The following is a 15,937-nucleotide window of genomic DNA, read 5'->3' as shown; positions in this document are numbered from 1 at the left end:
GTCCAGATGTTACTGAACAATATGAAGTCTGCATGTGAGTCCAAAGAAAAGTACACATTGGCATTGGGATGCTGTAGGTAAACATGAATTGATTATCTACACATTTCTCATTGAAATGAGTATATTCAGTTGCTCCAATTTAAAAATGAGCCAACTGGACGTTAGAAAGAAGTTCTATGGGTAAAACCCTACCTTTATCAGAGGAAAGACCTTTGGCAGAAAACTCATTATCCTTTTTTATTATTTCTGTGTTCACAAAGTCTTGCTGGTGTTACAGAGTTCCTGTACTTGAACATGATTGTGAACACCAGAGTTGGCCATCAGGCTAGAAATCAAGGTGCACTATCAACCAGAGCAAGGGTCAAGATGTGATTAAACTTGCTCTCTGCTTAGTATGGTAATTGTTTGTCTGTACTGAGAACTAAGTTGTTGCCAGCAGTCCTCTCAGTTCCTCATTACTGCTACATTCAAACACACTTTGCACAAAAATTTTTAAAAAACAAAACCAAATTAAAAAAATCCCTAACATTTGAGGATTTTATTAAGATATTTTTAGATCTGTGGGTGAAAAATTGGCATTTACAGATTAATTATATGTCTGACAATTGTTTTTTTGTTCTGTTTGCAATTTCAGGTTTTCCAGAAAAGAAATTGGTTCAGTATCTCTTCTAAACATTCTTGCTACTTGACACAGTGCTTTGCAAAAAAAAAATGATGAAAACACAGTCCATGCCATAGGGGACAGATGATTAAAAAGAAAGGAAGCTTTGATCTGCTACTCCCGTGTCATTCAAGAGTAACACCACTTTAAATACTATTAAGATTTTACAAAAGCATATATGAAATCAGATTATGTTACAAATATCAGAGATTGAGACAGAAGAAAACATCAAAGAGGAATGAGCAAAGGGGAAAGAGAAAAAAAATCTTAAAAGAAATTTTGAGATGGACCAGTGTTAGCAGAAAGCTGGTTCTAAAGGTAGTGGGAGAAAAGATTCTGTCAAATGGCGTATAATGTTTCAAAATACAAATATTTTTGTGGATGCAATTTAATCTTGGCACAATACATTCATTACAACTATTCATCTATGCAGGTACTTTGGTACATGTAATTTTAAAAATATTTTGGCACAATATATTCATTATAACTATTCATCTATGCAGGTACTTTGGTACATGTAATTTTAAAAATATCTTGGCAGATATTAAATACATCTTAAATTTTTAATAAGTAAGATCTATCCTTAAGTAAAGTGTATCTAATTACATATCTGTAGTTTAAACAAAGCATCATCATTGCTGTTGTGGCAATGCACAGGATATTAAAAAGTTGCAGGTGAAACCCCACTATTGTGGATTGTGTGTTCGCATTACAGAGTCCATGTTGACTAACAAAAGATTCCATCTACTTCTGCAAAGCAGTATTGGGGTACACTTCCAATAGAAACCAGTAAAATAGGTCCTTCCTAGGGTAACTGAGAAAGCAGCATGTACTAACCAGCTGCCACTTTCTGAAAATCACTATAGTTTAGCAGCTAAATTAGTAACTGCTTCCAAATCTTTAGCTGCTGCTTCTGAAATGCTGGACTGCATTTCAGTCTTTTGCATCTTGTTAGTAGTTCCATCCTTCTCATTGCACTGGTCAACATATGCCCAGATTCAGAGTTTAATTTCCACCAGTAGATATGGTAAGCATTCTTTTTTTTTTTTTAATCTGCAGAACCATTTTCCCAGGAAATATAGTTATTGATTTTTTTTAAAATCAATAAATCCTATAAATCAAGTGAAGGGAAGTATCTTTCCCACTTCTTATCCCAAGAATCTAAGGAAGTGATCATGAATCATTTTTGCCGGCAACACAAATGTCTAGAAAATAGAATTTACTGTCCATATGTCTTTTCAGTAGTGTTCTATCTTATGAAAAATCAGGGGTTAATCAGGCATCTTAGTCTTCTCACATTGAGTGATCTCACATAACAAAATATATCAAAAGATATATCAGAAAAGGATCTTGTTGAAGTTATTCCTTCTAAAAAGAAGTGATCACTATCTGGAGGCCCTCTCCTTCTATATAAATACCTACAGATATATGGATCTATATAGATATAGATCTACAGAAAGAAATCTACAGGTACCTATAGCTTATGCTACAGACACACACAGGCACAAAAATTCAAGGGGACAATGCACTCCCCTGCCCCAGATTATAATGGCAATGATGTTACGTGAACCTGATTTTATAATAGGTGGTATTTTTTGCATACACACTAACAGTGAAACTCTGTCCTCATACATATTCAAGCAACTTTGGCTGGTCTAAGTGACATTGTTTTAACCTTCACAAATGTAGGCAGACTGAGTATGAAATCATTGAAGGGGATTTATGAAAAGAATGGGTTACATTACAAAGAAAACATGGAAAAGTAGAGAAAATGCATGTGGAGTTGTTCATAAGGTGAAAAGGAAAAACTATTTCAGACACTCTGTTTCAGAGACAATCCAGAAAAACATTTTAACAGACTGATTTGATAAATAACATCAAGCATGAATACATAAAAAGTACAGAAAAAAAATACTCCAACATACTCCTGGAATATAGAATCATAGAATCACAGAATCAGCTGGGTTGGAAGGGACCTTCGAGATCATCAAGTCCAACCCTTGATCCACTACCATATGCTAACAATCACACCATATCCATTCTCTATATTCTGTTCATATGCATTCTGCTGTGTTCCAGAGATTTATCTGAACTCACTATGAAAAACCGGCATGATAGAGGGGGTGGGATCTGGTAACATTGCTAACAACAAAAAGTGATTCTTACAAAGCAGTTCCAGTATTCCCAAACTCCATATATAAACTGAAGACTGTTTAAAGAGGCTCCTGAGAAGTAGAAAAGTTTTCAAATGTAAAATTAAATACGAAAGTTATAGCTCAGTGCCCCAGGCTGTCAGGTTAGAATGTAGGAAAGCCTCACTACAACCTTCAGATAAAGGGTAAAAGTCCCAGCCTCAAGAAATGAAACAGTACCATCTCATCCATGAAAACAGGGCAGGCTATTTTTCAATAATAATTGAACACTGGTCATCTTAAGGGCAACACAGGGCAATGAAGAAAAGACCACAACACAATAACTGTGTATTTTTAACTGTATTCTTCATATACGCTCTTCTTTATGACATGTTCATCTCAGGATAAGAATAAGAAAAATATACTCAGAGTAGTGCAAATGCATTTAGTATATGAGTGAGGAGAAATTCTTGTCAAGACATGCAATGATACACTACCTAGGTCCATTTTATCTGAGAAATTAATAAACTAGTCTGTTTTGGTCATTCATCAAGAAAGATAACTTTTCCCCAAAATAACCTGGGCTTGTGAAGAAGCAGTGTCCGTGACCATTTCTGTGAAAACAATAACGATGAATGGTTTTAAACAGATCTTATAAAACATGATGCATTATAAGAAGTGGAGAAATTATTGCCTATCTTTCTTTTAAGAAATAATCTTTTCCCATAATAGGTAGAACACATTCACATAGAGAGAGGGTATGAGAAACAATTGTTTTAGAACATTTTGCTAGAACTGCAAAGTTAAAACTCTGACGCCCCACTTTTTCTTAAAAAGGCATAGGAAAGAAACTAGGGTTCACAGCACTTCAGTTACAATTTCCATAGAGGATTTATAATATTCACTAAGCTTTTATCAACTACTATTATTTCTAACAACCAAACACTAAAGCAGCATGTAGCCTTTTTCGTTTAATGATCCTGGATTAAGTCTAGTTCTTGCACAACAGAAATGAGAACTTGGAAAATTAGCAAAAATAGTTCACCAACTAAAGGAATGATGAAGAAAAAGTGAAACTAGGAGACTCAGTGATCACAGTACTAAAAAGCTGCAAAGAAGTTGGTAAGAGGGAAGTAAAGGTGCAGAGCAAAACGAAGACATGAGAGAAGGGTATGTTAGCAATGGACTGGAAAAAATGACCTCTTCAACTAACCGTTTATTTGTCTAACTTTTACCGAAGAGGACTGGTATGTATTTAATGAGAAACATTTAGCATATGAATTATTGTCTTCTTCTGTTTTATGGCAACATGACAACGACTAAGCGAAAATGAAATCACCAAAAGCTGAAGGTTTCCACTTCTAGGACATGAGCATGTAGATCAGAGTGGAGCAAGGTCACTGTTCCTGCTTCCCTTATGCTTTAAAAATCACTAGAAGTTGAAATCAGCTTTTCTAGACCACTAAGAAGAAGGAGTCAATCAATATTCTTAAGGCTGGACAAGATACGTGAAAGCTTAGGGGCCTGTTTTCCGAAAGAACATGGGAAACAGGGTGCTGAAGCAAGTTTTGGAGAGGCTCCCATTCACCTGCAGAAATCCTATTCCTCTCTTAGACTCTTTCTGAAGAAATCTTGTTAAGCAAGACTTCTATCTGCAACTAGCATTCCAGATCAATTAGTGGGTAGTGATGGGAAGGTTCATAAGTTCATTAAGTTCTGATTTGGATGGCAACTTAGGAAAAAATACCATATTGCAATTTTTAACTTTGTTTTTATTTCAGTGTACGTATAAATCTTACTTCCTACTGGTATTATGATTGCTTTATTGTAACTAAAACAATCAAACATCAAATTAAGTTTTCTATTTCACCTGTTAAGCTCCTAAATTCATGAAGCTACTCTCTCATTTCCTCCAGAGACAAACAGGCATGAAACAGTAATTCATGTACTGCAGTAACTCTGCTATATGTTTTTCATATGCTGCCTGCAGGCACAGTGAATAGGAATAAAAATTGAAACACAGCACCAACAGATCTTGTTCTGTTCTCTGTATCTATGCTTTTAGCTCTCACTCTCTGATTATTTGTTACAGTTCCTACAGCTCTGGGAAATGACAAGACACAGATACAGTGAACAGAGCAGTCACCTCCCTTCAGGGTCTTATTCCCAGGGTAAAAGGAAGAATGGAAGAACCAGCATGCTGTTCCCTCCCCATTTGGGAGGCAAAGATCAGTGGCCCATGGAAAATTTCATACCAAAGAAGTCTCATGTACGTGTTATTAGGAAGTCTCATGAAAACGGTGGATGAAGATAATTTTATTAACTAACCTTTTGTGTTCTATGAGTATATCCTATCACTATTCTCTGTATAATTTTGTTTCTTACAGGGAAGAAGGGAAGTTTATCTCTGTAAGAGCAAAATGATACTACATACTGCATTGCCTTTTCCCCCCTTGTTAATCAGTGGGCACAAAAGAACATTCTTCTATCTCCAAGTTCCTGTTTGCAAATAAGGCAAATGTCCTATCACCTGCCGTACCAACTGGACATCAAGAACTTAGAAAACAAGCTTTCTGCACATTCTCAGTACTAAACATTATTATCCTCTCAAAATGGAAGTTTCCAAGGAAACAAGAAGAAAAGAGGATATGAGAAATGCAAATATAAAAGAGAAAAAGAAAACAAAAAGTCTGGTGTTTATTATTTTTCAAATTACATATAAATGTACATTGTTATTAGGTTGCAATTATGATCCACGGGCTTACTATTTTATTCATTTTTTAACTGCAATGGTTACTTGAATTACCAAGATTAAGCCTCTATCATGATAATAACTGCATATTCACAAAGGAATTCCTACTCTAAGAAAAAACATATGATCTACATAGACAATATAGACAATAAGAAGCATCAGTCTCATGTTGGTAATAAAAATAAAAATTGTTACAATCATAGAGGAAATCTGTATCAGAGTCAGGATCCCACTGCAGGATCTCTGCTTGAAAATGGCTTCCTCAGAAATTTAGAGTGTACTGATAGTTTTGCTTTTTCGTATGATAACATGGTGTATTTTCAGCAGATGTTTCTCATTTTGAACTTTCTGAAGAAAGTCACCAAGCTATCTTGACTAATTTTGTTTTTCTGATGATCTTTAGTTAAGACTTTGAAACAGACCCATAGGTTTGAACATAGTTTATAACACATTGGGCTGCGAGTTCAAAACAGACAAAAAATACCCCAAAGCCAAAACAGTAAAGACAGAAAATTGCGTTTTTACATAGTCTTTGCTTATTACTAGACGCGGACTCTTCATTCAACTTTGAGAAGATAATTGAACGAGATGAATTATCCTATAGCCTTATGACATTCCTGTTTCCAGGAATGTTTCCAGAAGTCATTTATGACTTAATTTACATGAAACATCTTGTTACTATCTTCCCTCAGACTACATGGAAAGGCTACGGCATTGTTACCTGCAAAATCACTCTCAATCCCTACTGTCAACAATGATTTTAATCTGTTTGGTGGGATGTACATGATGTTTTGCTTGGATGAAAGTCCATTATTAAGAAAAAAAAGGCATGGACCTGAAGCAATAAAGTCTTAAAGTCATAACAGAAGAATGAGAATTCTTAGTTTATACCGACTACTTTTGATGTATCTCTCTGAAATCACAAGACAATGAGAATTCTTTGACTTTTGTGCCTGCGGCCAAAAAAAACCCCCACAACAAAACAGGTTTATTTATGTGAAGACTTTCCTCAAACACAGAATTTCTACGTAGTTTCCACTTCATACAAAAAATTATTTAAGCTATTATTAGCAGCAGAACATATATTAGTGCAATTGGATTTACTTTTACCTTGCCAGGAAATGCACAACTAAAACCAGTAAAAACTATAGTTCATTGATGGCTTGTTAATTATTTGCCATAAAAAGATCAATAAACAGTTTGGGTCCTGATTTGTTTAAATATATTAACTGAGCAATTTCTCCCTGAGAAGGAACTGTGTTGTAAAGTGGCACGATCCCCAGGAGATGAAAAAGTGAAAAAGTTGAGTTGCTGAACTGTCTTCTCCATTTTCTCAGTTCCCTTTGATGCAATTTAAAACAAAAAGGAGTTTTCTATCTTAAGTGGTTAGTTAAACATCTGGAAGGTGTAAACAAAAAAGTTTCAGCCTAGAAGAGCACCTATGGTCAAGGCCAGAAATCCTGATCTCATCCTGTGAAGCCTAGAGAGGTTTTACTACTGGCTGCAATACCACCAGGTTCTCACTTCCCAAGGAATATATAAATGTTGATTTTTTTAAAATTTCTTTGTGTGGGCACCATACTGCAATGATTTATACAAAAAGCTCAGTGGTGGAAGAAGCCACATGAGTACTTCGAGCTGTGCTCTGAGATGAATAGGGTGTCATAATATATTCAGCAAATATGGCAATCCTCCAAAACAGAGAAAGGTGTGAAAAATTAGTTCTTTGGTTTAGAAACCATAGACTGAAGCCAAGAACACATAGAAAGAAAATGGATTGGCCTCTTCCCCACTAACACACAAATCACTGCTGTTCTATGTGTACAAACCATTACAGGTGTTATGCAAACACTGCAGTGTAATTTTTTGTTACTGTCTAAGTTAAAATAATCTGCCTTTGTTGCTTATTTCTCTCACTTAAAAGGAAAAAAATAACACATTACAGAATACCTGTGGAAACTCACTTTCCATACCAAAAAACTAGTTTCTAAGAGAATTTGTTTTTCCATAAAAAAGTTTAAAACATGAAAAAGGATATAGCTGCAAAGGATGTTCACAAATTTCTAAGAACCTTAAAAATGCAAATAGCTGGAACTGATTATTTCTTTAAAAAAATTTCAGTAAGTTATGCTGCTTAATTGTCCTTCTCAATCTAGGGCAAACACCTGTAATTATGGTGTATATTTATTTTATTATAATATACATATATACTAACAATCACAAATTGGTCCTGAAATAATAGTCTTATACATTTCAAGAAGAAGAATCTAACACTGTACTCTGTGTAAACTATGAGTTTTTTAAGCACATTATCTCCAGCTCCACTAACAAATAAATCTGCCTTCGAAATACCTGCCCAAAGATACACACATATACAACTTTTCTGAAGTGTATGCAAGCAGGGAGCTTGTATCCATCAGCAGAATCTAATCACAATACTTCTAGTTATGAACACGATTCAGGATCCTATATATTAAGGTCCAAGAAAGAAGAAATCATTTTCCACAGTGCAGAGTCTCTGTGCTATGCTAAATTAAGCAAAATAACAGCAACAGAGACAAAGCATGCATTAGAAAAGTTAAAAAAACAATAGGAAGGAGGGAGAGAGGAGTAACAAGCATTACAGTGTCTATTAACTAACGGAATGCTTATGGAAATAGGAATAAGATGCACGTGCATGCCAAATGAATCCTTATCTATAGCACCATAAGAAAATATATCAAAACAAATTCATGAGGGGAAGCACCCTAAAATAAGCATGCAGCCATGAAATTAATCTGAAATACATTTGAATTGCTCTTATAACAATGAACTCATTTCACAATCATGAAAATGTGTTATATGTTTCCACTTATAAACCAGTCTTCCCTAAGTATCATTAAGATTTATTTGACATCAAAATCTATCATACACAGTTAGAACATACATAAACTATTAGATGCATATTAAAAGGGTTTTTAAAATGGAATTCCTTCCTTATGTGCTGCTTTACTAATTCTGGAACAACTAATACTTTTGTCTTTATCACTTACAAGTAACACTTGTTGAGGAGGCATTTACAGAAAGCAGTACTAGGACTGTTCTCTTCCAGTAAAGCTACATAGCAAAAGAAGAAACTTATAATGAATCTACTTGTAGGTAACAGCATATCATTTCTTACACAATTACATTACTGACCATGACAGTCCCTATAATGTGTAAGGCATCTGATTACCCAGAAATACTCTGTGTTTAAGAAACTGTTTCAGAAATATTAATGGGAAAATTCCAGCCCTTATTCAGTCAGTTCCCTTGCTGCTTGTAGCATATGAAAACTGACAACCAGAAAAACAGGATAAAGTTCAAAGCAATTTTTCAATGCCTCTATTGATTAAACTTTGAAAGTTACCATGTTTAGCAAAAACCTCCTGCTTTAAGGAGCAACAGATCTGAGAGAAGAACACAAAAACACACAGTGCAATAAAAATCATTTTAGTAGTAAGCAAACAGGCAATTTTTAAAAAGAAAATAATGTCTTCCGTATTTTCAGTTATTTACTTCTTTGTCAACTTTAATGAAGGAGAACAAAGAAGTCTGTTCAATGAATGAACTAGTCTAACAGCAATACCTGTTAAATTGTTCAGATAAATTTTTTTAACACCGTATTTAGTGGATATCCCATTCTCAGCCTACCTGGTGTATTCAGCAGCCGGGACATCTTGCAAGAGTAGGAGATAAACTGCTCACAGTATTCAGCACTACTGGTAATGGCAGAAATCTGGTCCATTGTTGCACTGTAGTTGAGCTGCAGTACAGATAACTTCTCCAGGCTGTTGCCTCCCACAGAAGTCTGCATTTGCAGATCATGGTACACAGTTGTCCATACTTTATCCTCTGAAAGAGACGGGAAGAAAGACAAGACAAGAACTGGTAAAAGACAGACAGTGGAACTAAATTAAAATAAATCTAGGCCTTTGACAAAAGATAAAAATGTTCTGCAATATATTTTTTGAGGTGGTAGCGGAGAAGAAGGACATTGAATGTGAAAAATCATCATGTGAGAGTATAGTTCCCGTGATGGGAAAAGACTCTGATCACCTTTATGAAAAAATGGACACACCATGTGAGGAGTCTTCCTTGAAAAAGGAACTGATGCTAATAATTACATATGGAACTAGTAAGTATTAATTTTGATCAGAAGGACACAAGGCTGATTCAAGGTCTCTACGTGAAGAAAACTCACTGTCATGATAAATTCCTGTGGGCTGGAGAGCAACAAGGATGCACCAGATTCTTATGTGATTACATCATTTAACAATTAATACTGAAAACACTGCAGTTTATCAAGATTTCCACATTTTTTAACCAAGCTGTGTTCCTAGGCTAAGACAAAATTACTGTTTATTGAGACAAATATTTCTAAATAGCAGCCCATATGACTTTATTGATTCTGTTAATGGTACAGATAGCAGCACAAGAAATAATTTAAGTAGAATGGAAATACAAAGCTTCTGTGTAGTTGTGAAAAGACACGAGGAAGGATGACCTAATTTTGTTGTTAAGAAATACAGCAGAACTGGCCAAATCTCTCACCTCCAACAACCATTTTTTGCAGGCTCGTGCAAAAAGTGTATATTATTCAGCCTAAATAGGGTCTGTATGCATTATATTGCTTTAAACTACTGAAAAGCAAGTCACTGGAAGTGTTACTGTGTACCATTTGTCAATAGTTACCAGAGAAGATTTAAGATGAGATATCATAAAAATGAAACAACACATTCCATACTCCTCTTGTAGAAAGATTTGTGGAAGTTGGAAGGTAGTTTAGAAAGGAAATAAAGAAAAGGCACAGAAACTTTCCTGTTATAGGCTAACCATTATTTTTTCTTAGATGGACATTCCACTGAACCAAAATGAAAAAAAATATTATCTGAGTAAGGCATAGGGTTTTAAAACGAAAACAATGAAGAGTCAGTCACTATTAGTGATATTGCCTTCCTGTAAGAATGCTATTATATCACTTAGGTGTGAAAAATTTTCAAATTGAATTTGACTGCCTACTACTGTAAAAATACACTATCTCAGCTGGTATTTACTACATATATTGTACATCTTACATAGACATGGAGTGAAATAGGTCAATTATTCTCTGTAAATAAACCCCAGAAAATTCTCTTTTCTCTATAGATTACCATGTAGCATATTACCATAAAACTTCCTAGAAGTGCACCAGGTTTTGTCAGTAATATTTGTCATGTACAGTACTTTCATATTTTACATTGTTTTTCTGTTTCTCTTTTAAATTTTCTGCTTTATATCCTTCTACTATTAAGGGTCGAGTCAAATAAATGTGGAACCTTAAAAAACCATCTGTAAGAATCTATCCTGGTGCTTTGAACAGGTTTGCACAAAAGGCCAGTTTCCCAAATGAGTCAGCCAGGCCTTTGCCCCAGACAGTTCAGCTGTTCCTGTAGAGCAACACCACTGACCACAGTTGTCCTTCCAGTGATGCAGAGACAGAAACACACCATTCTGCTAACTTTGCTGTATTTATCACAAAAACAGATTCTCCAGGGAGTTCACCTGTCAGCTTCAGAGAATACAAATTCATGTGACAGATGTGCTTTACAGCAATAAACCCCGTAAAATACAGCACATAACAGTATGTTTTCAATTCTTTTATGTAAATGTCATGCCTGTTAATACAAATCTCCAAGTAATTCTAAAACTTGTGGCCTGATACCACACTATAATATTTTAACTACATGTAAACACTTTGCCAAACTGAGACATATTCAAAAGTGCTTCAGTACTTCTTCACCCCGTTCACAGAAATGTGCTGCCATACCCTGGTGAGTTTTGGTGCAACTCAGAGTAAAGTTAACTTTCCGTGTTATGATTATTCTTATCTCCATGACTCCGTCTTATTTTCCAGTCTTAATTTTTACTGCATAGTGTTAGACTATTTTGGATTATACAGAATCTTGTGGACCCATGTGTTTGCAACTGATATGGTGTAAGTCTTTCTAATCAAATGTTTGGAGATAAGGTAAGCAAAGCAGACGAATCCTCCACAGGGAGTATGCATCACTAGCCAAATGAGATGAAATTCAGCAGGTGATGCAAGATGGTTATTATTTTAATATTCATATATTTAGTCCAAAGCTCTGTATAAAACTCAATAGTATTCTTGCACTAAGAAAAAAAATATATAAAAAAAAAACAGGGGGAAGGAAGAAAAGGAATTCTTATTTCTCTATTTAAGAACAGGAATTCTTATTTCTGTATTGCTTTAATCCCACTCCCAAGTATGAAGAAAAAATTTATAATTGTCACCTGTCAAGTTATACAGAGAATATAACACAGTGTTGTTGAGAGCCTGGGATGCAAGTTTAGTGCAGATTCATTTCCAAGAAAGGCTTATACATTCACTGACAGAAATGTCTCGTTTTTTGCAGAAAACATTGTACATATAAGAGCTCAAAAGTGTTAGTAAGGAATGTACTAGGACAGTTAGAGCCTCATATTGGATTTCTGAGCAAAGACTCCTAGACTAGCCATTAAGAGAGACTAGGAATGTCATTAGCAATAGGAATTGTGTTAAGCATTATATCTAAGAAGGGATTTCTTTATGGATAGTAGATTCTAGCCAATGCAGCCCTGACGCTTCCCCTCCCACTTAGGGAGTTTCAAACTTTATTATGGCACACTGTATTAAACAAGATAGAAACATATTCTTGTCAGTCAGATGTATCCTCTAACAACTTCAGGATCATTCTGTCGAAGTACAAGTACTACTAGTGGGTAAGAGCTTGTTGCACCTTGTAATGTATCTATTTATCAATATACATATATGTGCATAAAGTCAATTACTATTTCTAGAAAAGCAACTAAGTCTTTTTTTGCTATCTAAAAGATGATTGGAGATTGGTTAGGATCCAGATACTGGAAATAAATGTAGCTCTCAATTCACTTGCAACTAATTTGTGGATAGTCTGGCTCAAATGATTGATGAACATGTTCAGCAAGCTGGTTTGTCCAGACTCTGGAAGCTGAATGACCTGTGCCTGCAGGTCAGGCACAGAGAGAGTGTGGAGGAAAAGTTGGGAGCTGTGTACAGGAAGGAAGTTCTTTATTTGGGTAGAGGATTTTACACTCTTCACACATTTTCCTTATTTAACTGACTCATGGATCAAAACTGTACAGAATGACAGGGCCTTTCCTTGACTGGAAAAACAGATTGACAGTGTAATATGGTCACAGCCAAAAATCCATCTCCCCTCAAAAAAAAAGCAGACTCCTGCATTTCATACATTTATACATCTGGGAATGGTTTTAAGATGTCTGGAAAGGCTTAAAGGAGAAAGTTGCCAGAAAAATACCATATCTATTGAGTGCTGATTACAAACTGCTTTTTCCTTTAAATCTTAATAATTTTTTAACATGTTAATACTTCCCATGGAAACCAGCTAGACACTTATAGCATGAAAATAAGGCCATCATGTTCACTTGTGGTTCCAGTTTCTCCCAAACTGCTTGTTAGTTGAGACCATTCTTGAGAAAGATTGAATTAGTAACCTGCTTGCAGCCAACTTCCCTAACAGAAAAGGTGACACAGATAGTTCACACTATCTCAAAGACCTGTATCATCACAATTTATGGCATTATTCCCATGTAGCTGAGAACAGGATGCAGTCAGCATGGTTAATATGTCAAAATCTGCAAGAAAAGCTACCCTTTATTTCTGTCAGTAGTACACAGAAATCTCATTTAAAGTACAGGGAAGTGAAAAATATGTCCTAGTTAACTGTAATTTGATATATACTCCTGGCAATTACAGTCACCACAACACTGGAATTCCCCTAATACACTAGCAGTTATTTTAAGAATACATGACATATGGCGATTGCTAACCACAAGTGTTTAGAGACAATTTGTCAGTCACAGCTGTGTATATGACTTCTGCATAGCCAAACACACCTATAAAGAGCAGACTTCACTTAACAATTACAAAGCTGTTAAGCAGCATTTTCTATAAAATATTTTATGTGCTTATGACTTAAGTAATTCAAATTAAAAATAATAATAAAATGAATTAATGTTGAGTAGTTATTAGTAATTTAAGGTTGATAATATTCTCATAATGTTTCTTTTTTGCAGACATATTAGCAGGAATATAAAAATTAATGTTTAAAGGAAATCAAAGTATGTTTTAAATTAAAAAAATGCAATAATATTACAGAAAAGAGTGTAAAAGAAAATTAAGGTAAAGGATAGTGAAAAAAGGAGGTGTTTTCCAATATTACATGCAATTTATTGGGGGTTGTGATGGTGAACTTCTACAGCTTAGCCCACTATGTAGTGTTTTATTTGAGGCTGGCCAAAATACTCTAAAATCCAATAAATAGTCAAGTCAGCCAACGTAAGTGCTGGTATTGGCCTTGAATATGAAACTCATATAGAGCCACAGAAGTCTGGGAAATGACATGTGAGTAGAGCAAAAAAATTATGTAGCAGAAAAATTGATGTTTATGTAGAGTTCACACTTATGGTCAATCTCGTATCATTAGACTGTACAACCCAAAAGACTTCTCAGTTCTGATGTAGTGTAAGGAGCTAAGCTGGATAAAGAGTTTCTTTTGATATCACAGTAACATTGAGAAGATAAGAATTACCTGATTTGCTGACCTGACTGAAGGGTAGATTATACAAACATAATTAGCATCACTGCTAATTCCATTAACTGCATTCCATTTTTGCCCAAAGTTAATCCTATGCACAGATTTCAGTGAATTTTGGATATATTGAAATTTGGAGCAGTCTGAATTATTCCATTATCAATGCATTGTAAGAAAGCCTGATTTTTAAGAGGATCACTTAAAGACCCACTAAATGCTTCTTTGCTTTATTGTAAGAAAATGAGTTACTTCTGTAGCGTCAGAAAAGGAATTCTGCCATTGAGGTGAGTGCTCTAAATTTGATAAGAATCCATTATTCTTGCATCATAAACAATGTTGTTGAATCCTAGTTTTAAGTGGACAAAAGAATTCAATGTATTTTTGCAATAAGCTGGTTTATGTAGTAAGGTAAACCAGGAACGTAACGTATACACTGAAAATGTAACACCTGTCCTGCTCTGTCCTCTCACTTCCAACTGAACCTTTCATATTTTAAGACAAAGAGGCTTTTGCCTTCAGCAGAAGAAACTGGATACTTCCCATACACATGGAAGTATATTTATATATATATAAATCCTGACTGGATTTATTAGGCTGGTACTAGTTTTCCCCCTGGAGAACAGAATACCAACACTAGCTAATTGCTAACACTTTAGGAAGATAAGGGTCTCCAAGATGACCACTCTTTCATTCAAATGCATTTCTTCTTAGATCTTTTTTTTTTTTATGTTGCATAGTGTGTTCCAGTTGTACAAGAAAAAAGATATGAAAAAGTGGTTCTTCCATTATTTTGTTTTTAGCAGGGAAGGGGAAGTGTAATTATCTTTCAATAGAATGCAGAAAACCAGTAACCATAGATTCTTAATGGAATTCATAATGGTTTTCATTAAGAACAATCTAATTAGATCCAAACTGCTAATACATGTGATGCAATTATAGAGAAAACAGGTTCCCTGTAATTCAGTCTGTACATTACTCTTTGCTGAAGCAGTTCCTCTCCAACAGATAGACATTACAGTAAGATTAAGTTCCTTAAGATTTTTTTTCTTTTTAAAAAGGGAAATGACCACTTGTTTCCTTGAAAGGACATGAAAGTGACATAATTTGTTTTGCTGAAAATACCTTTCAATTGCAATGACTGGCTTACAGTCCTGCCCACTCACCAGTCCTTTTTCCACTAATAAAAAGTGAAGTAGTTAACTAATAAAATAATCAATCGTTATTAGTAACAATTCACTAATAAAAAGCAAAATGAAATTTAAAATTTCCTTGATCACCAGCTGTCCAAATGATCAAATAAAATATTTGATTTGATTCAAGTGATTTTCCCCACATCATATCCAACATATTTCATGATGGTGCAATAGTATTTAACACTATTCCATTGACTATTTTTCAGATACTCCATTTCTCCTGTTGTTGAACTTTCCTCACTCGGTGATCAGTCAAAAAAGAAAACTTTCTTCTGACAAGCAAGTTAAGTAATCTTTGGTTGTAAGGTAAAACATACATAGCTATTCTTCCCAAGAATGCCAAGGCAGTTGAAGGATTAAAAAAAAAAGGTTTATTTCAGATGCAAGGACCACTTTTTTATGATGGTGCATGCGTCGGGCCCCAGGAGCAAAAGGTAAACCCATTCCTCCTCCTCCAAGGCTTTTTGTATCTTCTCTCTCTCCTCCTCCACTCTCTCTGGCCCAAGGAGGCTTTGTACCTGTCTGCAAACGTGTTATCTCTC

The 15,937-nt window shown here is 35.0% G+C and overlaps 1 protein-coding gene across 2 annotated transcripts in view; it reads right to left on the bottom strand.

Annotated features, from left to right (window-relative positions):
• The window catches only part of CNTNAP2 (contactin associated protein 2), a 1,030,565-nt gene that overhangs the window by 300,704 nt on the left and 713,924 nt on the right, over positions 1 to 15,937 (bottom strand). For both annotated transcript variants that reach the window (XM_032681831.1, XM_032681841.1), the window contains one exon: positions 9,218 to 9,418. In XM_032681831.1, the coding sequence (XP_032537722.1) occupies positions 9,218 to 9,418 (201 nt within the window). The remainder of the gene's footprint in view (positions 1 to 9,217; positions 9,419 to 15,937) is intronic.

The sequence above is a fragment of the Chiroxiphia lanceolata genome, chromosome 1 (genome assembly GCF_009829145.1).
Source record: "Chiroxiphia lanceolata isolate bChiLan1 chromosome 1, bChiLan1.pri, whole genome shotgun sequence".
NCBI classification, from domain to species: domain Eukaryota; kingdom Metazoa; phylum Chordata; class Aves; order Passeriformes; family Pipridae; genus Chiroxiphia; species Chiroxiphia lanceolata.
This window is presented reverse-complemented; position numbering and strand designations above follow the sequence as displayed.